The 23,972-nt window shown below is 57.1% G+C and overlaps 1 protein-coding gene across 1 annotated transcript in view; it reads right to left on the bottom strand.

Moving 5' to 3' along the window:
- Positions 1–23,972, bottom strand: part of RAB6B (RAB6B, member RAS oncogene family) — a 70,883-nt gene that overhangs the window by 8,095 nt on the left and 38,816 nt on the right. Inside the window, exons 3-7 of the mRNA XM_058294979.2 lie at positions 6,649–6,702; positions 6,334–6,439; positions 5,023–5,134; positions 3,667–3,760; positions 1,916–1,982 (exon numbers count right to left, since the gene is read on the bottom strand). Of these exons, the coding sequence (XP_058150962.1) occupies positions 1,916–1,982; positions 3,667–3,760; positions 5,023–5,134; positions 6,334–6,439; positions 6,649–6,702 (433 nt within the window). The remainder of the gene's footprint in view (positions 1–1,915; positions 1,983–3,666; positions 3,761–5,022; positions 5,135–6,333; positions 6,440–6,648; positions 6,703–23,972) is intronic.

Raw genomic sequence — 23,972 nt, forward strand, 5'->3', positions numbered from 1 at the left:
CAGCCCACCACGGCCGGGCCCCGAGCCGAGAGGCAGAGCCCAGCGCCAACCCCTCTCGCAGCACCCCGAGCGGCGGGGCCGCTGTGTGAACACAATCCTGCACACGACGCGCATTTCAGAAAGCACCGATTCTAGCCATTCACGTGGAGGGGACGGGCAGCGCACTGCCCTGGCTGAAGCCCAGGCGCCCTCCGCCTCGTCCCTGGGGGGACCCCCAGGGGTGCTCTGGCGCCCCCGGCAGGAGGCCGCCGGCTGGTGGGGGCATCTGCCCAAGTGGGGGCCCCACGGCTGGGAGGGAGGGAGGCAGGCCACCTCCCCTGTGCCCCCCGCCTACCTGCCCTGAGCGCCCCACAGTGCCCAAAGGCCGCCGCGGCCAGGCGAGCGCCAGCACCGCCAGGATGGAGACGCGGAGGCTGTCGCCCTGGGCCGGGAGCCGAGCCTGGCCTGCATGGAGCCTCTGGAGAGGACGCGGATGCGACGGCGGCGCTCACACGCAGCGCCCTCCGCCCCCGCCTGCCGCCGCGGTGTCCTCATCTGCAGGACCAACAGCGTTGCCCGCTTCTCGCCCCTTCGGCACCCCAGGCCCTGCTCCTCTCCCTCCAGGCTGGCTCTGTGTGCCCCTGGCCCCATGAAGGGGCCCCACGCGACAGCGGCCCCACGGCGGGCGGCAGGTGCCCCGCGGGCCCGAGCCCGGCTCTGCTCCGGGGTGGCAGGCCTCTGGGCGCAGCGTCTCCGCCCAAGGGCACACGGCGGGCAGGACGGCCTTCCCTCGGGCTCGCTCCCCGGGGCCGCGAACAGCACACCTGCTGGGGGGCGGCGCTGGGAGCTCCAGGGCGAAGGCCCGCGCGGGCCCAGCTTCCCCGGCAGCTCCTCTCAGCTCCCCCTTGCCGCAGCCGCGACGTCCCCCACATCCGGCCTGGCCCTGACTCTCCTCCCTGGAACGAGGCTGCATGGGGCGGGGACCCACCGAGGTGCAATCACCTCCTCTTTGGCTTCTGATGCGAAGCACTCCCTGCTTCTTCGGCTTTGGCCCTCATCGGCCCGCTGCTGCCCCTTGACACCCTCCAGGCCCTTCTGTGACCCATCACGGGTACCCACCTTGGTGGCAGGAGGTGGGGGGCTGCTTTGGGGCGCTCAGCGCATCCTGAAGGACCCGGCCAGGGATGGGGGCGCCTGACTCTGGGAGCTGATGCAGACGGGGCGCCGCGCTGCCTCCTCTCCCGGTGCCCCGGGGCAAGGCAGGCAGTCTGCCGCCGTGCTCCCGCCTACCCAAGCAGTCCACCTTCCGAGGGACCCCGTGTCCAGCGCGGAGTAGGGGCGGGTGTGGGGAACGCCAGCTCCAGGGCTCAGCACAGCATGGCCCGGGCCAATCCCCCACCTCCCGAACCTCAAGTCAGACCCCAGGGACGGGCTGGGCTGGCCTGCGGAGAGTGTGCAGGCCCCGTGTCCAGGGCAGTGGGCCCCAGGGGCCGGGGGCGGGAGGCAGCACCTCTTGAGATTAGATCAAAACACGGAAACCCTATTCTCAGCTTACAGCCTTCCCTGCAGCGGGGGCCCTACCTGAGTTCAAGAACACGTGTCAGCTGTTAGGGGGGCACAGAGCTCCTGCTCCACCACCCCGCACGCTTCCCTGCGGTTTCCCGCTCCACTTAGGAAGTAGACACATAGGGGGATAATCCCGCCTTCACGGGTGGTTAAAGTCGGAGGTGGCAACGGCCACGGCATTCAGCTTTGTCCCTGCTGAACGGATGCCAGGGGCGCAAACAGGTGGCTGCCCGAGCCGTCCCCAGCAGCCCAGGGCAGGTGGGCGGGAGCGGGCGAGGGCCTGTGCGCGGCCTGAACTGCCGAGCGGGCAAGCGGACGGAGAAGCGCCTCCCCAGCACGGCTGCTCACTCACGTGTCAGGAAAAGGATACTCCCTTCTTTGCTCTTCTCCTGGACGTTCTCCATCCCGGGCAGAGCCGACGCCACGCGTCGGAAGAGCTGGAGGGGGGAGACCCAGGTGAGCCCTGCCCTCCGCCAGCCCCCTCGCCACTCGCCCTGCCCGCGCGGCGCACCTCGTCCCGCGCTGACCGGGGCTCTACGCTCCGTGCGCCCTGGCTGTGCCCTCAGGGCACGGGGCACACCTCGCTCCTCTCCCCGGCCCCAGCATCCCGCATGGCGCTGGGCACCGGCAGGTCGCAGCGTGCGTTTGTGGAAGGCCTGGGCAGGCTGGCGCGGGGTCGAGGGGGTCGAGCGTGGGCCCCAGTGGTGAGCGGGGCCCACGCTGGAGCAGGCGGATTCCAGGCCCGGGGGAGGCTGCCGTGCGCGCGGGCGCCGGGTGGACACGAGGGGTCCCTCGGGGAGCGCTGTGGCACAGGCATCGAGGCGGCCGGGCCGCGCAGCCGCAGGGGCACGGCTCTCCAGAGGGCGCGAGGGACGCGGGGTGCGAATGTGCGTGCGCCTGCGCGGGAGCGTGCGTAGGGCGGGAGCGCGCGTGGGGCGGCAGCGCGCGTGGGGCGGCAGCGCGCGTAGGGTGTGCGCAGTGTGGGCACTGTGCTGTTTTGCTAGTCTGGCGGAGCTTGTGGAGTCACTTTTGGAATGGTTTTAAATGTGTGATATCAATCACATATGGATGATTAGAAGGGAAACCAATTAATACTCAAACGAACCTCTGAAAGCATTTAAGAATACCAGCTTCTGATAGAGCCACTTTGTGCTCCGTTCAAAACCATACTGAAAAGTAAGACCCAGGGATAAGGCTGGACGACCGCTGTGATTTGTCACGATGAGGATAAAGGGTACTTGGAGACACCCGTCAAACAGCAAGGTGGGGAGAGAACAACGAGATCCCCAGCACTGGCAGACACAGGTGCTGGAAGGTGGTAAGGCTTCACGCCCGCCCTGCTCACCCAAGGGACTGCTCCAGACCGTCGGGCAAGTGCGGATAAGGGCATCAACCCCCATCGAGCCACCGGCCTGCTGAGCTCCACGGGGCTCTCAGGTCCCGGCCCGGCTCCCTGCCCCAAGGCTGGGCGCACTCCACCTCCCCAAGCTTCTCTGACCACCTGGTCACGAGACTTCTCTCCCGTGAGCCCCTGCCGCCACGCCCCGCCCCCCGCCCCTGCCGCCCCCCAAGCCCCTGCTGCCCTGTGAGTGCCTGATGCCCCCCCCAGCCCCTGCCGCCCCCTGAGCCCCTGCCGTCCTGGGAGCCCCTGCCGCCCGGTGAGTGCCTGCCGCCCCCTCAGCCCCTGCTGCCCCATGAGCCCCTGACACCCCCAAGCCCCTGCCTCCCCATGAGCCCCTGCTGCGCCCCGAGCGACTGCCGCCTCCAAGCCCCTGCTGCCCCCGAACCTGCCCTTCTCTGCAGGCCTGCCTTGCCTTCCACAGTTGGCATGAATGTGCCCAACTGAACAGCATTTCCCACATCCCTCCTTCAAAGTTAGGTAGGATGCTAGGGAGATGCTGCTGCTACCTGCAGCTTCCCGGGCCGCGGCGTGCGGCGGCTGTGTCAGCCCCTATGCGTGGGAGCCCCTTCCCCCGCACCCTGCAGGCCTCACTGCCCACTGGGGGCGCTGGCAGGTCTCTGCTCGGCTGCCCCGGTCACTAGCTCCCGGGGGGCAGGCAGGGCCCAGCAGGGCTGAGCAGGCCCGGATCCCCGTGTGGCAGCTGGCCAGCGTGCCCTCACCTGCTTCACGTTGTAGCCGGTCTTGGCGCTGGTCTCGATGAACATGACGCTCAGCTCTTTGGCACGCTGCTCCCCTTCCTCGATTGTTATCTGCCTGGAGGTGAGAGACGGGGGGATTAACCCCAGAGAAGCAGCCCCTGGTGGAGGTGGAAGGAGGGGGGCGCGGACTGGGCCCTCAGCCGGCCCCGAGGCCAGGGCTCCAATGCCGGGGTCCCTCCAGCCAGGATGAGGGGCCCCGAGGGGCCTCCCGCTCTCCTGGGCTACCTCCCCAGGCCTGACGTAGCCCCCACTGAGGAGCCCCCTTAGGAAGGAGCTCGGGCTCTGGGCTGTGCTGTCAGTTCCGTCTTCCGAACGAGAACGCTGAGGTCAGGTGGTGAAGGAGCCTGGGATCCAAGCTCCATAAAGCAGGCTGCAGCGCTGACGTGCCCGCAGTGCTCGGCTGCCTTCAGGAAGCCCGAGAGCCTCCCTGATTCATGGCCTGCTCTTCCGCGGACGCCGCCAGGTCGCGGGCGCCAAGCGGACACACGCACTCAGGGGCACGGGACGCTGCAGGGCAGCCCCGAGCAGCCGCCGCATACCCGGGCGCAGGAAGGAGCCAGGGGTGGGCCAAGGAGCAGGGCCCCGCGCTACGGAAATTCTGCATGTCCACCCTGAGCCTGGAACACACACACATAATTATACACACACAACCACACACATACCGCACACACATACACACAACCACACACACACACCACACACACACACCACACACACACACCACACACACTGCACCTGATAGGGCAGGCACACAAGGCACAAGCAGGCCTGCCGTGCCCGGGGCTGTGCTGTGGCCGTGGCCGGGTCCCAGACCACAGACGGCTGGGGCGAGCTGCACAGGCTTCCCCGTGCCCAGTGTAGAGATGCGTCCCCCCCGCCTTGCCTGGCAGTGGAGACGGGGGCTTTTCAGCGCCGGGAGTGGGGCGTCGTCATGTGGGGCCAGATCAGAGCCCAGACCTGCCGCCCCTGCGCCCAGAGCCCCTTGGCCCCGCGCCCCTGCGCCCAGAGCCCCTTGGCCCTACGCCTGCACCCAGAGCCCCTTGGCCCCGCGCCCCCGCGCCCAGAGCCCCTTGGCCCTACGCCTGCACCCAGAGCCCCTTGGCCCCGCGCCCCCGCGCCCAGAGCCCCTTGGCCCTACGCCTGCACCCAGAGCCCCTTGGCCCCGCGCCCCCGCGCCCAGAGCCCCTTGGCCCGCGCCCCCGCGCCCAGAGCCCCTTGGCCCTACGCCTGCACCCAGAGCCCCTTGGCCCCGCGCCCCCGCGCCCAGAGCCCCTTGGCCCGCGCCCCCGCGCCCAGAGCCCCTTGGCCCGCGCCCACCTCTTGTCGGCCAGGTCCGTCTTGTTGCCCACCAGCATGATGATCACATCGCTGCCCCGCTCTGTCCTGACGTCGTCGATCCATTTGGAAGTCTGCTGGAAGGAGTTGAGATCTGGAGGCAGAACGTGGGGACAGAGGGAGGTGTGAGGGCCGGGCCGCTGCAGCGGGGGGAGGCGGCCAGGGCAGCCGGTGACAGGGCAGGAGGGGCGGGCACGCGCCCTCAGGGGTCCTGGGAGGGCGGCGCGCGCACACAGAGCAGCTGGCCCGGGCCCCCGGGGGAGGCCACGTGTGCCCGGGGAGCCGGCCTAGTCCTGGGGGCCGAGGACCTGCCGGTGGAAGGGGACCACGTCATGATTTACTCCGTGGGCGCGCGGATTTGGGGGCCCCCCGGAAGGAGACACACCTGGCTTTGGGGGCTCAGAGCAGAGGTGAGGAGTGGGTGCCCTGGGAGACAGGGGTGGGGAGGGACGGGCAGAGGGGCCCCGGCACCCCGGGAAGGAGGAGCCCTCCCCGCCAACACCTCCTGGAGTGCCACGCAGGGGAGCTCGGGAGGGGCGGGAGAAAGCCTCAGGCCCTGAAAGGGGCAGGGAGGAAGGGGCCGGGGCCAGCGCGGGGAGCCAGGAGCGGCCACAGCCCCTCCCGGGTGGCGCCCGCGTAGTGGGAGCGTGTGCCAGGCCCCGCAGCGAGAGAAGCCACAGCGCAGTGGCCGCCGCTCGGCAGGCCCCTAGCGGGGTGCTGGCCCAGGAGCTCTGCTTCCCGCACCCTGAATTCCCTTCCACGCAGCATCCAGCTGCAGGAACCGAGGCCCGTGCGGGGCAGCACCCCCCGGCAGGGTGTGGGGGGAGCCTGCGGGTAGGGGGTGGCAGACGGGCGGGGGAGCCGAGGGCAGCGGGCGGGAGCATCCGCTGGGTCAGCACTTTGCACGGCCCTGGGGCTGCCCTCCCGTCGCAGTGTGCCCACCCCCCGGCTCCTGACACACACGCACCACGGCAGGCGCTCCAGGGCGTCTGGCCTGGAAGGGGAGGGCTAGGGGACGCAGAGGGCCGGGAGCACGGCCGCCTCCTCAGTGTGCGCCCACCTCCGCACGCCCCCGTGCTCCGAGCGGCGCCCCCTCAGCCCTGGGTGCGCCTGCACACGCACCACGCCCGCCGCGGGAGGGCGGGGAGACGGAGAACTCGCGGGCTCGAAAGCAGCCCGGCCCCACGCCCGAGCGCTGCCTCCTGTGTGGTGAGCACAGGGACCCGTGTGCAGGTCCCCGGCGCACACGCGCGTGTACGCGCTGCCCGCCCTCGGGCCCGGGCCCCCACTCACTTGTGATGTCGTACACCACCACGGCCACCGTGGAGTCCCGGATGTAGCTGGGGATCAGGCTGCGGAACCGCTCCTGGCCGGCTGTGTCCCACAGCTGCAGCCGCACCTGTCCCGGAGAGGGCAGCGTCGTGGGCAGAGGGGCCAGCGGCGGGCAGCGCGGTGCCCACGGCGGGGACGAGGGGGCGCGGGCCCGGGCCCTCAGCTGGGGGCACTGGGGCTCCGGCCCCGGCTCCCCCGGTGGTCAGCGAGGGTCCCCGAGATAAGCCAGAGGCCCTGAGCCCTCCCGCCCACCCAGTTCTGAAGTCGGGCACTCACCGTGCGGTCCTCCAAGTACATGGTTTTTGACAAAAAGTCAATCCCAATGGTTGCCTGTTCGAGGGAAGCACAGAAAGGTCAAAGCTTCAGTCTTAGGCAAAGGCACGAAAGCTCGGGGACCCCGGGAACGGCAGGGCAGCCGGGAGCCCAGGCCAAGTCCCACGCGGGTCCTGCCCTGGGGTCCCTGCTCCCCGGGACTAGTGGGCCCTGCTTGACCCTCAGAGGAAGTGGGCTCAGCTGAGGAGGAGGCTGCCTTTGGGGAAAGGTGGCTGGCCTGTGACGCCCGTCGTCCTGGTTCCCTCCAGGGGACGGTGTGGCCAGATGGCCGGGACGCCAGGCACCCGCGTGTGACTGGGGGCAGGTCCCCTGTACCCAGCGCTGGGCCTGGGGACCCAGGCGTGTCAGCCGAGATGGAGCCACCACTGCCACGGAAACGACGACGATGGACATCAGCCAGGACCTGGCCGTCCAGCCACTGGTCAAACAGTGTGGCTCCTCCCCAGGACAATCCTTGGCTGCCATGAAAATCGTGTGCGTGAAAAAGATTTAAGGACTTGGGAAATGGTCATCGAGTGAAAAAAAAAAAAAAAGGTGGGTTATAAAACATCATGTCCGGTATGATCCCAATTTGATTAGGTCAAAATACAAATACATATTTTCATATTTTCTTAGACACCGAGGGAGATACACTGAAGCATTCATAGTGCCGGTGTCTGAGTAACGACATGATGGATGATTTTTTTTTTTACTTCCTTTATTACACTTTTCTCTATTTTCTACAATGAATGTATAATCAGAATTAGAAAAGAGCATTTTGAAGCAAAAATAAAATAAAGCTTAAAAATAAGCCTAACTGTGTGGAAGAGTTCAACGGCCTCTGATTACAAAAAAAATGCGACTGGGTAAGCCCAAAAGAGTAGAAGACGCCAGGGCTGCAGGAGCCCGGGGCTGAGTGCAGGTGTTCCCGTATGCACGTGTGCACGTGCGAGGATGCGTGTTGACAAATTCTCACCCCAACTCACTCCACAAAGAATTTAAAGTGCCTGAATCCTCCTGGAAGCTTGCGTTAATGCAAAGATATGGAGTGTCAAGCAATTGTACAATTTTAGGCCACGAATGCTAGACAAACACCTTGGATATAGCTCAATCCAAACCCCTCGCTTTGGAGCTGAAAGAGCAGGCCAGGGGAGCGGAAGGCTCTGCTCAGTGTACCTTGGCCAGTCAGTGCTTTCGCTCCCAGCCTTGCGCACCTGTCTTGAATGTCACCATCAGGGAACTAGTCTGGAACTGGCCAGTGGCTTGTGGGCTCAGCCGTGTTCCTTAGTGGTCACACGATGCTCATCAGTATATGTTAGAGCCCATAATCTGTGTCTACTGATAATTTTAAGGGAAATGTGCGAAGTGTGTAGAACTCTCAACTCGTCCTTGCTCAGTGTGCTCCCTGGAAGATGCCAAGCTCCTTCTGTAGAGTGACCCTGGAGCTAAAGACCAGGTGCCTGAGCTCGGATCAGCGGCAGGGACTGCCAATTGCCTCCCGATATGTAGTCTTCCTTTCTACAGTAATTGGACCCCGGATGTGTGGATGGACTCACACCTGCCCCCAAAAAAGATTACACCTCCCAGCTTCCCTTGCAACTGGGTGGCTAAATTCTCGCCAGTGGGAAGGTAAGGTGATGCACGCATCCTCTGGGACGGGTCCTTCACGGGTGCCCACAGCTGCCCCCTTTCCTCTTCCCACTACTTGGAATGCAGACATGGTGGTGGCGAGTTGCACTGGCCTATGCAGATGAGAGTGAAAGAGCAGTGATGACAGGTAAGCAAGCAGAGGGAGCCTGAGTCCCTGGCCCCGGGAGGCCTTTCGGCAGCCTTGGACTGCTTCCACAGACCGTCGTGGGAAAGAGAATTCAGGGTGGAGCCCGGTTCACCCCACGTGTGCACAAAGCGCTTCAGCACCCGTGGAGGGCAGAGAAGTCCCCAGGAAACGGACCAAGCCCTGGCCAGAGCTCAGCTCAGTGGCCTCCATAATGCTAAGTACCATTTGCTGGACACCCACACACTTTCTCTACTGTGCCTACCAACTGCCTGACCAAATAGGTGCTCGTGAGGAAACCACGGCTTACAAAGGCCAACTTTTTATCTCTTCAGCCCTCTAAGACCTTGATTCCCACCTCCATGCTCCTTCTATACCAGAGAAGCCTTTGGTCCCTTAATTGTCCACTCTCTCTCAGACCTGTTTTGGCCTTGTTCTCCACCCAGCCAGGCCACTGAGCCACGTAAGATCTTCCTGCCACCGTACAGACTGATGTCAAACAACAGGCCTGTGTCTAGCTGGGGCTGAGCCATCATCCCTGCTCATGAACATATTCCTAAATCCTGATCCCAATACTGGTGGAACACCTTGTATGAGATTAGCCCTACTACAGATAACTATTATAAACCCTTAGGCAAATATAACGGCAATTTGCAAACACTGAAAAGTAATCAAAAGCAAGCAGAAAATGGAAGGGTTAAAACCTCTGAAGGAAGGGAAGAGGACTAGGTAAGATCCTTCATTTAACTAGTTTTTCTACTGAGAAACTTTGCAGTCCAACCAAGCTAGACAGGCTTGGTAAACACTTCGGGCTTCCCAATGGAACCCCAGAAAGACTGGCTTTGGGAGCAAAAGGGGCCCTCTCCAGACTGAAATACATCTTAAGAAAGCCTAAACATGATATGTGACCTGTTGCAAGAAGAGAGAGAGAGATGCCCATAATTTAACTTAAATTTAAAATAAAACTCAATACTCTTCAGAGGAAGGAAACAGAATCCAACAGTCTTTATATTGAATATCCATTCCCCAAGAAAAAATTACTAGATGTGTGTCAGTGATTGAATTATGTACCTCAGAAAAACATGTTCCTAGTCTTGGCCAGTTCCTCTGGGTGTAAACCCACTGTAAACAGGACTTTTTGAAGACATTATTTTTAGTTGAGGTGTGGCCTGCTGAATCTGCTCAGGCTTTAGTCCAGACTACTGAAGTCCTTTATAAGCAGAATAAAATTCAGACACAGAGAAACAAAGTCACGTGGAGGAGAAGTAAGAAGTCAATGGAGCCCAGAATAGAAAGAAGGCTCTGCCGCGTGTGGCAGCACGTGCACTGCCGTGTGCTGGAAGAGCCAAAGACCCTCGGTCACTGGGAGCCAGCCCTGGAACACCAGTTTAGGGGAGAAAGCACTGCCCTGCTGATACCTCAAACTGGACTTCTCCTAGCCTTAAAATGGAGAGCCAATAAACTGCTGTGGTTTAAGCCAGCTCATTGTATTGTACTCGTTTTAGTAGCCAGGAAACTACTACAACATGTAGTGAAGTAGGGAATCCAAGCCACAAAGAAAACTCAACAAAAATAGACCCCAGGTGACTGAGACAGTGGATTAACAGGCAAGGACTTTCAAAATAATGCTTATAAATATGTGAAAAATAGAAAGGAAAAGATGGATATGATGTGTGACTTGCAAGAGATATATGGAAACTCTAAAACAGGACCAAATGAAAATATTAACTCTGAAAAATACCTATCTGAAATAAAGTCCATTAGATGGGAGTAACAGCAGCTAGGACACTTTAGAGGAGAAGTCAGTGTACTTCGAAGAGAAACCAAAAGAAACTGTTCAAACTGCTGCATAGATAGAAAAAAAGATGCAATAAAAATGAACACAGCCTCAAGAATTTCTAGGACAAGTAATCTGACATATGGGCAACTGGAGCCTCAGTAGGAGAGCAGAAAGAAAGTCAACTGAAAATACATATTTGAAAAAATAATAGCCAAAAATTTTTTCCAGTTTGATTAAAAACTTCAATCCACAGTTCCAAGATGTTCATGACCTTGAAACAGAATAAATAAATTCAGAGAAAACCATACCTATGCATATCATAGCCAAATTGCTTAAAACTCAAGACAAAATCTTAACAGCAGCCAGAAAGTAAAAGAACACATTCCATTCAAGGGAAGAATGATCAGAACGATGGCTGATTTCTCATCAGAAACAACAGAGGAAACATTCCATCAGAAATCAGTGGAACACATCTTTGAAGTACTAAAATTGAAAACAAAAAGCTGACAATCTAGAATATTACAGCCAGCAAAACTGTCCCTTGAGAATGACAGCAGAGGGACTCGGATGTGGCTCAAGCCATTGAGTTCCCGCCTACCACATGGGAGGCACGAGGTTCAGGTCCCCGTGCCTCCTAAAGAAGACAGCGAGCTGGTGTGGGACGCAGGCGTGGTGAGCCGATGCAACAAGGTGAGGCAACAAGAGACAACAAAGCAGGGGCCGGAGGTGGCTTAAGCAATTAGGCGCCTCCCTCCCAGATCGGAGGTCCCAGTTTCGGTTCCCAGCGCCTCCAAAGACAAGGACCAGACACAGCAAGTGCAAACAACGAGGGAGTGGGGAGAGAGAAATAAATAAAATAAATCTTAAAAACGCAGAACAAAAACATTTTCAGGAGACAAAGGGAAGTCATAATAATCTGTCACCAGCAGACCCTCATTACAAGAAATGTTTTAGGCTGAAAGAAATTTTTGAATCTTTAAAGAAGGAACCTAAGAGCACCAGGAATGGCAAGTATCTGGGCAAATATAAACACATGCTACTTGTCCTTGATTGCCTTCTGCTCCACTCCCACCCACCTCAGTGGCGGTTCATAACATTTCCCCCTGTTTTGCCCCTGCTCCATTCCCAGTGCTGCTCACGCTCAGCCAATGACCTTGACCCTTACTTTATATTACTGGGCAAAACCAGCTCAGCTCCCTGCTTTTACCCTCCGATGTAACAACCACCACAACAGTGATGAGCACAGTAACAAGGACTAAACATTTACCATGCTCAGTGTTTTATGGGCATTATTTGATTCTGGTAACAACCCTATGTTATGAGTTAGGCTCTTATTTTTACATCATAGCTAAGACAGGTGAGTCCAAGAGATAAGACTCTGCCCAAAGTCCACAGCAAGACATGGCAAAGCCAGAATTCAAATGGTAGTTGTGGACCTGTGTCCAGCCTCATCTCCACAGTCCTCCAGGTCTGGCTGGCTGCTTCTCCTAATCAGAGTAAACTTCTCCAAGCCGATGATTTCTCAGTCATCTCCTTTCTCTTCTGTCTTCAACCTCAAATTCTCTATTCACTTTTTCCTTTCATCCAAGAAACATTCTCAAGATTCTGACGTCCTTAAAAAGAAATCCTTCCTTGACACTAGGGTGTAAGTTGTTCTCTAGCTCTCTGCCAATATCTCACCTCTCCTCAGTGGAGATGCTTCTTGGAAAATGACCCCATACTCACTGTTTCCACTTCCTCTCCTCCTACCCATTGCTTAAATAGGGCTGCCTGGTTTCTGCCCCTCTGTCCACTGTAATTGCTCTTGATACGGTGACCAGTAGCCATTTCATCTTTAAATTCTAAGGACATTCTACAGGCCAAACTCTACCTGCTGCTCTTTCTGATGCACTTGACCTGGTTGACCAAGCCCTCTTCCTTGACACTCTTTCCTACTTCGGTTTCCATGATATTACTTGTTTCTAGCTTTCTCTCCCTTTTAAACTTCTGTTCCTTACTGGTCTCTTATAGGATTCTCTTCCTTTCTCCATTCCTAAAATGCTGGTGTTCCCTGGTGCTTTGTCTTCAGGGGGAGCTCATCTACTCTCACAGCTTTAAATATGGTGTACGAATGTCTTTCCAATTTACATCCCAGGTTACCTCTGTCCTGAGCCCCAGAGCCACATATGCAACTTGGAGGAGGCACCTCCATCTAACTGTTCTTTAGATGCCTCACCAGGCACAGGGTGCCCCAAGGAAGCCTCTCCCTCCCTCCAAGCCTGCTTCCCCGGGTCTCCCTCTTGAGTGAGGGGCCTCCACAGCCTGGCTCCTATCTGCCGGGACCCCCGACGCCCTCCTCTTCACGTCTGGGCTCGTCTACTCTCACACCTTAAAACCATCACTGAGTTGGTTACTCTGACTCCTAATTGTTCTCACCTGTCCCCTTCCGCCACCCCTACCACCACAGCCCTCTGCTGTAGCTCAGACCTGGAGTCTCTGACCTGAATAACCTCAAAAGCTTCCCGCTGGTCTCTGCCCTCAGGCTCTCTGCTTCTAATGAATCTTTCAGACAGCAGCCTAGGTTATCTTTCTGAAACATAAATCTGACGGTGTAACTCCCTACTGCTCCTAGGAAACAGTCCAAGCACTCCAGCTCGGCTTGCAAGGCTGTTCAGGGCCTGCTGCTGGCTTCCAACGGCCGCATGTGCGCTCTAGTAATAATGCTTCCACATGGTTAAGGCCTGTTTATTGCTCGTGATTCAGAGATTCACTTCCTCTGCAAATCGTTTTCTGAGCCCTCAGGCTTGCTCCAGAGCCCCTCAATTAACAGGTTCCCTATTATATTTGAAAGATCTCATACTCCCAGTGACTCAGTGATTCTCAACCCATAGTTTTTAGATCACTTGTACCAAAATCACAAAGGGAGCTTGTTAAACATTCAGATCCTAACCCTCATCCAGATGGAGTCACACTCTCTGGGCTGTCCGCCTGGGAATCTGAATTCCAGACAGCTTCTCGGCTAAGTCATCTGGGCAGTTAAGTTTGCAAACAACTGTTTAGGCTCGGGTCCTGCACTCAGTGTCTGGGGAGGCTGCGGGATCCAGGAGGAAAGCCGGAGCCCCTGGATGGGGTGAGAGCCAGAGGGAGATGCCCCTTGCATGCAGAAGGCGATATACACAGATGAAGGTATCAAGGCCAAAACCCAGCCCGGTGAACCCAGTTCCCCGACTGCAAAGCCCTGTGCTTCACTCTTCCGCTCTCCTCCGCTGCTTTCTGAAAGCCCTTCCTTTCCCAAGCTGTCATGGTGCCGAGGCTGTTAGTGAGTCTGTGCGCAGGGTCACATCCTATCTGGCTTCAGAACCTTATGGTCATTAGCTATAATAGCTCAGCAGAGCCCTCTTAAGAGGAAGTTCATTTGCCATTTTAACAGAAAAAAGACACCAGCTCCCTAAGGACAGAACAGAAACTACAACTTTTATGGGGGTTTTGGCTAGGTCTCCATTACTAGACAAACTAGCTCCTTGGCGTCATCTATTTTTCCAGATACCAGGCACAAGCGACTGGCCCCAGCCTCTGCCAGCTGGAACCTCTCCCAGGAAGACCATACCTACACGGAAAATGTGCTCATGGTCTTCCGTGGGCAGCTCCTTTCTGGCAAACGGTATTAGAAATTAATACGGGGGAAGCGGACTTGGCCCAGTGGCTAGGGCGTCCGTCTACCACATGGGAGGTCCGTGGTTCAAACCCCGGGCCTCCTTGACCCATGTGGAGCTGGCCCATGCGCAGTGCTGATGCGTGCAAGGAGTGCTGTGCCACGCAGGAGTGTCCCCCGTGAGCCCCATGCACAAGGAGTGCGCCCTGTAAGGAGAGCCGCCCAGCGCGAAAGAAAGTGCAGCCTGCCCAGGAATGGCGCCGCACACATAGAGAGCTGACACAAGATGACGCAACAAAAAGAGACACAGATTCCCGGTGCCGCTGATAAGGATAGAAGCGGTCACAGAAGAAGACACAGCAAATGGAAACAGAGAGCAGACAAAAGGGGGGTGATGAGAAATAAATAAATTAAAAAAAAAGAAATTAATATGATGTAGTTATGCATTCTTGAGTGCCTACCATGAGGTAGAAAGAGAGAAGAGCAAGCCATGGCCCCTGCCACGGTTCTTTTCTTGAGGAAAGGTGGGGCAACTCTGCAAGTCCTTGAGTGAATACTGACTCTCCAGCAGGTGAAGGTGGGGGGAGGAAGGGGGGCTGGGAGGGGGGGGAGAAACGCCCCAGAGGGAGGGAATGGGGCAGGGTCTGCTTCCCTCAGACCAACCGTCTTGCTAATTACTATTATAAACCCTGAAAAAATATAACAAAAAACTGTCTGCAGGCACTGGAAAGTGAACAAAAGCAGAAGACACTGGAGTGGTGTCAACTGCTGAAAGAACTGAGCAGCACTGGGGGAGGCTCCTGTTTTCACGACTTCTTGCTTGAGGCAGGCCCTGGCTGGAGCTGAGGGGTGACTAAAACTTGGAAAGAAACCCACGTTTTACTGGTTGAGAAATCAGAGAACAGAGTGCAGAGCTACCACAGCAGCTGGACAGTGAAGAAGAAAATTCTGGAAATGAGAAAGCCACAGAGAGGGCACCCCAAATTCCGTAGAGAAATGTTGCTCAAATCTCTGACTGACCGAAGCAGGCCCCAAGCAGCCCCGGTGAGACTAAAACAAAGAAACCAACAAAAACAACCACAACAAACTGAACAGAATTTTTATAAACAAGACAGCTGAGAATTTGAGTCTAGCCAATTTAACCATCCACTAAGACAAACAAACAAAAAACAATACTCTTCTGAAGGACATAGAGAATCCACAATCTTAATCACAAGGTATAGGATACCACCCAAAATTACTAGACATAGGAAGAGAAAAATGTGGCCGATAAGAAATAAGCAATCAATGGACATCAACCTTGAGATGATCCAGCAGCCAAAAATAGCAGACAGTTATTTTAGAAGAGCTAATGTAATTATGCTCGTGTATATAAAGGAAAATATGCTCATAATGAAGGAACAGATGGACACTCTCAGCAGAGAAACAAACTATTAAGATGAACCAAAAAGGAATTTAGAACTGCAAAATACAGTATCTGAAATTAAAAACTTACTAATGGATTCAACAGCAAGACAGATGAGAGAGTCAGAACTTGAAGGCAGATCTAAATAGAAATTATCTAAAAGGAAGCAGAGAGAGAACAACCTGAAGAAAAAAATCCCACCAAGCAGTTCACCATATTTTTGAATGGAGTTCTAGAAGAGGAGGAAATGAAGAGCAGAGCAAAGAATACATTTGAAGGAACAATGGCCAAACGTTTCCGACATTTGGTAAATGAGATACATTTACAGATTCAAGAAACTCAGCAAACTCTAAGCAGGATTTTAAAAAACACACCAAAAACAAAACCTCCCACCTTTTCACATCAGAGCCAAGATGCTGAAAACCAAAGATAAAGACACAATCTTGAAAGCAGCTAGAGAAAAATGATGCATTCCATAGAGGGGAACAATGACAAACACGATGGTTGACTTATCAGAACAATGGAGGCCCGAAAATAGTGGAATGACATCATCAAGTGCTGAGAGCAAAAAAGAAGCTGACCCAGAATTTAAAACCCAGGGATCAGATCTTCAAAAGCATAGGGAAAATAAAAACATTTTTGGATAAATGGAAGCAAAGAGAAGTTTTGATCTGCAGAACTTCCCTAAAAGAAATGTCAAAGGACATTGATGACACTGAAGAGAAAAGATGCCAATGGAAAAGAGGATCTTCAGGAGGAAACGAGAGCAGTGGAAGTGGTACACACCGGGGTAATGCAGCGACTGTCGGGGCTAGATGAGTGGAGTGGCTTCAGCAGAGGCTCTGAGGGGTGAGCCATGCATCTTCTTCACAACACCAGTGGACTGTGCAGGGCAACTGGGGAGAGGACAAGATGGAGCCAGAGAAGTGGACAAACGTTAGAGCTCAAACGGACTCCAGAGCGGATAATGGGTTTGGGTCTCTCTTGTAGCCTGGGCTTTGGAAAGATCGTTCTGGTTGCAAGATGCAGAACAGGCAAAGGCAAGGGAGAAATTAGGAACGTGCTACAAAGGAGCAGAAGATGGGCAAGGAGTGTGGGAAGAAAAGAGCAGGGTGGAGAGGAAGGGACGTGTGAATTGTCAAGAAGGACTTGCAGGACTGTGAGGGTGAAAGAGGCAGACGGCCTGGGTGAATGAGGCAAGGGCACTTTTAACAAGGACGGGGCAGCGGGTTGGGTCTGCATGGCTAGGACCACCTTGCCAAAGATGAACCAGAGCCTCACAGAAGGGAAGGGACTTGCCCATGGAGCAGGACAGCAAGGTCATGGGGTCTTACACCTTCTCTAATGCTGGATGAGGAACTAAAAGAAGACTTCCACGGGCTGGCATCTTTGGAGCACATCCCAGCTCCAGGAGCCTCGAAGGGATGGCCCACGGTGCCGCTTCTCCGGGAGACACGTGCAACCGCACCGCTGGAATGAGCCATGTGGCCATGTGTGGCGACACCCACGCCATGCCGGGTCCGGTGTGATCGGCACTGTCCTCCCCACAGGGGACACCCACGGTCAGGCGGGGCCCCAGGAAGTAGCTGGGCTGAGCAGCCAGTCAAGGGAGCTCAGCTCAGAGCAGGCGGTGCTGCTGGATCCCTGGGGCTGCGGGCTCTGTCCAGGAGATGCGTGTTCTACCTTCTGCTGGGTCCTCCAGGCTGTCTTGGGCCAACGCGGATTCTCAGAGCCACGGGCCCAGGCAACTTTGCTCACACCCTGCAGAATGGTGTCGGCCGTGGCCGAGCCAGGTGAGGCTGGCAGTGCGCGCCGGCTGTCGGCGAGGGTCTGCAGCACGAACCCCAAGTGAGGGCAGCGACACCTCACGGGGCGCACGGCCCCCTGACATCCTGCCTGCCAAGCCACTGCACATTCGTCTTCGCGGCCTGGCCAGGGAAACCCTGGGTTTAAACCTGACCGCGGTCCCTGGCTTGCTGTACCAGCCTGTTCAAGAGCTAACGACGACTGGCTCACCACACGCACCTGCGGGCTGCTTGTCACAAGTGCATGGGAACTGGCACAGCGTTTCCTTTCCTGGGGGAAGTTCCCGCCAGGAGACTCAGAGCTGGATGCTCAACTTCACACAGGATTTCTTTTTTTTTTTTTAATTAATTTATTTTTTTAAATTACATTTAAAAAAATGAGGTCCCCATATACCCCCACTCCCCTCACCCCACTACTCCCCCCATAACAACAACCTCCTCCATCATCATGAGACATTCATTGCATTTGGTGAATACATCTCTGAGCACCGCTGCACCTCATGGTCAATGGTCCACACCACAGCCCACACTCTCCCCCAGTCCACCCAGTGGGCCATGGGAGGACATACAATGTCCAGTAACTGTCCCTGCAGCACCACCCAGGACAACTCCAAGTCCTGAAAACGCCCCCACATCACATCTCTTCCTCCCACTCCCTACCCCCAGCAGCCACCATGGCCACTTTCTCCACACCAATTCATGCAGTATTTTTTTTTTTTTAAAGATTTATTTATTTCTCTCCTTTCCCTCCTGACCCCGGTTGTCTGCTCTCTGTGTCTATTTGCTGCATCTTCTTTGTCTGCTTCTGTTGTTGTCAGCGGCACGGGAACCCGTGTTTCTTTTTGTTGCATCATCTTGTTGTGTCAGCTCTCCGTGTGTGCGGCACCATTCCTGGGCAGGCTGCACTTTCTTTCGCGCTGGGTGGCTCTCCTTACGGGGTACACTCCTTGCGCGTGGGGCTCCCCTACGCGGGGGGCACCCCTGCGTGGCAGGGCACTCCTTGCGCACATCAGCACTGCGCATGGGCCAGCTCCACACGGGTCAAGGAGGCCCGGGGTTTGAACCGTGGACCTCCTATGTGGTAGACGGACACCCTAACCACTGGGCCAAGTCCGCTGCCTCACGCAGTATTTCTGCTACGACTGCCCCCCTCCCTCCTTCGCTCTCTGGCTCTGGGTGTTATTTTTCCTCTGCATCTGTGACACTGTCAGTTCTGTTTTGGAGGCGTATGGTGAAACCTGGCAAAAGGAACATGGAGCTGCCTGGTAGGCCCTACTGCCCCACAAAAGGCCCCAGCAGCTTCGCAATTCCCAGTGAGCTGCCAGTGCCCCCGAGGCTGCCGAGGTCAGCACTGCGTCAGCTGAGTGGGCATGCGCTGACGGGAACGGGTACGGGGCGTGCACGCCTGTGTGGAGCAGACACGGTGCGAGTGAGGACACACGTGTGCATGGAGCCTGAAGGTGCGTGCGGAAGGACTGCAGGTGGCACGGATGGGTGCGTTAGGCTGGTGCGGGTAGGCGTGTGGATGGAGTGGGGATGGGGGGGCCACTTCCGCTCTGAAGATGAGGCCCAGATCCAGGACAAGGCCCGGCCCGGTGAGGCAGGAGGCTGGAGTGGAGGACCTTCCTGGGCCATTGGCACCCAGGGGGCCGGGGGCCGCCAGCGGCCTGGGGCTCTGGGTCGGTGCGCCCGGGGCCGATGCGGCCTGCCCCGAGGGTCTGCCATGCAGCTAGCAGGGCGCCCCCAAGGGGGCCTGGCTGGGGGCGTGCCTGGGGCCCCCCTTCTGGCTCTGATTCCTTTCCCAGAGAGGGTCTCCCTGCCAGTGGCTGGCAGGGGGTGGTGGGCTCGGAGGAAGGCTGGACTGGGGATCAGAAGACGCTGGTGCCCGGGAAAAGGGCCTCGCCGCTCTGGGCCTCGTTTCCTCACCTGTGAAATGGGCTAAGTGCAGCCTCCTTTAAGGGCTAAGTTGGGTCAAACGAGTTAGGACGCATGAAGGTACTTTGTATTCTGTGAGAGGCTGCACAAACAGAAAGCGCAAGTATTACCAGTGGCCAACGGACCGGGATTTCCAGGGGGCTGGAGAACCCCCTCCACAGAAGACTATCCATCAAGGGGTCTCAGGCCGCTTACGTGAAATGCAGACCCCATCAGAGAGTCTTCAGGAAAAAAAAAAAGAGGAAATTCTGAGATTTCTGGGAAAAGGAGCAAATTCTAGGTCCCCAGAGAACCACAGAGCACAATGGCATGTTAAAGGCTCAGCACCAAGGACACAGGTCCGGGCCGCGAGGCCCCACACTTGCCAAGCTACTTCACCCTAGGAGCCTTTCGGCTTGCAGTGCTTTTAACAATTCCCATAAACGGAGTGTTCCCACAGCTTTGGGAAAGGCTGGCCCTCAGAGAGGTGGGTTCTACAGGAGACCCCCGCCCCCCTCTGGCTTGCCACCGAGTCTTGGCCGGAGCATTCAGTCCCTGCACATTTCCTCTCTGAGGAGGTATGGGGTGAATTCTTCTTGCTGCTAACCATTCCACAGGGCGGCAAGGACAGGAGAGTAAGACACGCCATGCCGGTCCCCGATCCCCACCACCTCCCCTCCCCAGCGGTGCCGGGGGCCTTCCGAGCCGGCCCGCCACACCCTGCCGTGCGAGATGACCCCAAACCCGGCGGTGCTTGTTTATTCCTCTAATATCCTCGTGCTTGCAAACTGCACTGCTTGGCAGGCAGTTCATTTTATACAAAACGTGAGGAATCTTAACAAGTGCAGGTGTCACAGCCGCATCCACGGTTACCTCCTTCAGAACGTGGCATTAAACAGTGTCACCAGGGTGCGGACTGGCAGCACAGAGTGGCTGTGAATGACGCGCCTCCCCCTGCAGGACAGCGTCCCCTGGCCCCGCTGCTCCACGAGGAGAGAGCGGTTTCCTGAGGCACTTGTTGAAATCGGCTCGGCGATGTGCATTTATTATGCAATATCATTCTGCATCCACATTCAGACGAGACAGTAATAAAGTCTGCAATGGAAATGTGCAAGGCAATTTGCATAAATCGACTCAAGCCTCTCTTCTCAGGAAGAGCAATAATGAAGAGGCACGTATGCGTGTCTTCTTTTAGCCCTGGCCAGGCCTTGGCTGGTGGCAGAAAGCAGCTGGGCATGGCGAGGCCTTGACAATGAAGCTGCAGTTTGTCCTGTGTGCCACCCACCATCAGATGAAAGTCCCGGGGGAAAGTCATGCAAATGAGCATGCAAATGAGGCTGGCACAACTTAAGAATTCTGACTGGCAAGTGGCTGCTTTGCGGAGGGAGGAGACGGCCGCCTCTGGGAGCCAGGCAAGGTCTGTCCTAGCAGCAGCTCGGACGTGAGCTCGGGAGGCCGCTGCGAAAGCACCTGATTCTTTCAGACGCCTCGGCCTCCACGTTTGCACGTTCCCTGCAGCTGCTTTTCTCCCACTGGCGAGTGGCTTGTGCTATAGCCGCCACCCAATTTTAGTATTTATTGATGGCTCTTTTATTTCACAACTGTGGACTGAAATATCAACTAAACAACGTGTGTCTCTGAACTTTAAACAAGGGATTAAATTTTATCACCATCAGCCCAACAGTTCCTTCACAAGCCACCGAGACACGCAGACGCCCAGGGGTGTGTGGTCTGAAGCCTCCTCGGGGTCTCCTGGAGGGTCAGCAGTGGACCCAAACGTGCGGGCCCTCTCCTCGGCTCGTACGCACAAGACGACGCACCGGGATGGCCTTCTGAGATGCCTAAGAGCTGCATGCAGGCCACTTGATGGTGATTCCGGAAGGGACGCTGAGATCTGGCCAGTGCAACTGCATCATGGGCCTGTGTAAATTATGAAGTGCAGTGGATGCCACTGGTGGCCTCGTCCAGTGCCCACTGGCAACCCCCCTCTCCCTTGTTTCCCTCAACTTGAGAGGCCTGTACCAGTCAAACTCAGCTTCCCAACCGCTCTAAAAGCTAATGGCGAGTGTGTGACCCAATTCTGGTCAATAAGACATAAGCAGCAGGCCCTGGAAGGGGAAAGGATTTTAGGAAAACTCTTGCTTTCTTTTCCTGCGTTGAATGCAGATGTGTCGTCTGGAGCGGCAGCAGCCAGCCTGAGCTCATCTCCCTGAGCCTGTTCTCATCTTTGAGAACCCACCCGCCAAGGAGGCAGCACAGAATTACGACAAGAGGCTGGGGAGCTGACACTATCTGTGCCAAGCTCAGGCACCGCCCTGACTTCTTGCATCTGGAAAGCCAAAACTTGTTTTTTTTTTTTTTTGGTTTAAGCCACTGTAAGCCAACTTGCTGCACTAGAAGTGGCCACATTCCTACTTGATGACATGTAAGCTGTATTATATACGGTGGATAAAAGAGAGGGGGAGAAGAGGGTAGAGAGGAGGGAAAGAAAAGAAGGTAAAACGAGGGCCAGTCCGGCCCTGGTCCAGGCTGCAGGTGAAAGTCCAGAGGGAGCACACGCCCCACTACCCCCCCTCCTCAGCAGAGCTGGCGCCTGTGCACACACACACACACTCTGAATCACTACACCCTGGACCTCCGTGAGTACTTCTCAGCGTGCAACCCAGCCCCCCCCCCCCCCGCCTCCTCCAGGAAGCCCTCCTGCCCGCCAGCAGGCCTGCTGCTCCCTCTGTCTGGTGCACCACGCGCTGAAGGGACCATCAGCCCCCGGTTCTCCCACTGCTTCTCCCGTGCGTTATGCATTCAATGCATAAAACGGGACGATGAACCCTCAGGCACTTTCACAGCAGCGGCATCTGTTACAATGCCCGCATGCCGCCGCGCCAGGCACCCTGCTCCCCGCGCCCCCACCCAGCCTCCAGGCCCCCGCGGGCCTGCCTGAGCCCCGAGGACGGCCGTCCTGCAGGGCAGAGCACGGGCACAGCACGCCCGGGCAGGTGGCCGTGTGGGCCCGGCCGCCAGCTCCCAGGGTGCAGGGGCTCCCTGCGCCCTGGGGACGAGGTGCACGTGTGCCCACCTGGCCCCAGCACACAGCGCGGCTTCTCCAGCCCTCCCGGCCATCCTGAATGAGCTCTCTGTGTTCCAGCCCCCAGAGCATGGCCCTCGGGCCCCGCTCACTGACCCTGCACCCCGCTGTCTGGTTGCACCCCCTCCTTCAAGGCCAAGCACAGCCACCTCCGCCAGCCGCTCGGAGGGGCCATCTCTCTCCTGCCTTCTGTCCTGCTGCTGGGGCTCTGTGAAGGCAGGGCCCATGCTTCCACTCATCTCCTCCAAGGCGCACACCCCAAAGAGCTGCCCAGTAGCCCCAGCTTCAGACCCCGACCCCTCCAGGCTGTTCCCCGCCTTTGCCCTGCGCCCTGGCCCCAGCACCGACGGGGACCAGGGTCTAGAGTGCGTGAGTGCAGGGAGGGGCCCGAGGACATTCGGAGTCCACGCAGGTGCCACTCCTCACCAAGCCCCACTGCCCGCACACCTGCGAAGGTAGAGGGGGCACCTCGGGCCAGGGACTGGGCTCCTTAAGGCCCTGCACTGAAGCCTGGCACTGTCCTGGACCCCCTGCCAAGTGTGGCTGGACAGGCATTAGCAGAACCTGCTGCCCAGACAGACCTCGGACCATCAAACAGCACGCGGGACGAAGCACAGCTCCCCACACGCTGCGGTCCCTGCACAAACACACGAGCGCTCCCCGGGCACCTGGGACATGTGGGCAGTGTGGCCCAGCCCCGCGTCACCTCTCATGGAAGAAAGTCTGCACCAGGGGGCGGGGGCAGGGGGCTGCATGGCGGGGGGCTGCTGAGCGGCGGGGTGGGCAGTTCCACAGACCTGATGGCCGGCCAGCATTCATGTTTATAGATCTATCTTTACTACGTCAATGCACATGTGTACACAAAGAGACATCGAGGCATTCTGAGAAACCCTGATGAGCGAAAAACAGCATGCTGCTGAGAAACGCTCCTGGGGAGACATGGCCTCACGGGCAAGAGGCACGGCCAGCAGGGGCCTGGAGGAGGGCGACGCTGGGGAGCCAGGGTGAGGCGTGGCCAAGCCGGAGAGGGTGCTGAGGTCCCGGCCCCTGAGGGGTCAGCCTGGGAGGTGCCGGGATCCCATGAGCCTACAGGGTGCTCCCAGGGGAGGCAGACCAGGAGGCGAGGGGGGCAAGCCTCAGGGCAGAGCAGTGAGGACTGGCCACAGGGGCCACTGTCCAGTCTGGGAGGGCACAGTGGAGACCCCGTTACGTCCGGGAGGGTCCCAGCGCAGGCCAAGCCTCCCAGCCCTCTGGAATGCTCCTTCCCTACCGCGAGCACGTCCTGTAAGAGCAGCTGAGCAAGCTCCGGCTGGGGGCGGGCTCTCAGGGCAGCCCATTCGGTCAGGGGCTTTTTTTTTTTTTTGGCCTTCAGATAATTTTACTGGACAGAATTAGGAGTAATATATATATTATATATTATATTATATAGAAATAATCGGTTTATGCTAATCCTCTTATTTAAATCCAGCACCCTACCACATTCATTTGTAACGGGCATATTTGTCCATTACAAAGGGTTTTCCTTTCATGTCATTGTGTTATCCACAAATAAGGACAGTTTTATTTCCTTACCCCTTTAATTTTTTTTTCTTGCTTTATTGCTCTGACCACACCTCCTAAACAATCTTGAATAGAAGTGCCGGTAGCAGGTATCTTTGCCTGGTCAGAGGCTTCTTAACACACCATGGTGTGAGGTTCGGGGGTAAATCAGTGGGTTCTTAGCCTTGGCTACAAGTTCATCCTAATCATCTCAGAGATTTTTTTTTTCTTTTTTTTTTGTTTTCCTTTTCTGGGACTTTTAAGATGATAATACCTGAGCCCCACCTCTGGATAGGCCCTGTGAATCTCCTTGCTGATTGCACCCAGGACAAAACCCCAGAAGAGCCCTGCTTCC

This window comes from Dasypus novemcinctus, chromosome 4 (assembly GCF_030445035.2).
Source record: "Dasypus novemcinctus isolate mDasNov1 chromosome 4, mDasNov1.1.hap2, whole genome shotgun sequence".
In the NCBI taxonomy this organism is placed as follows: Eukaryota; Metazoa; Chordata; class Mammalia; order Cingulata; family Dasypodidae; genus Dasypus; species Dasypus novemcinctus.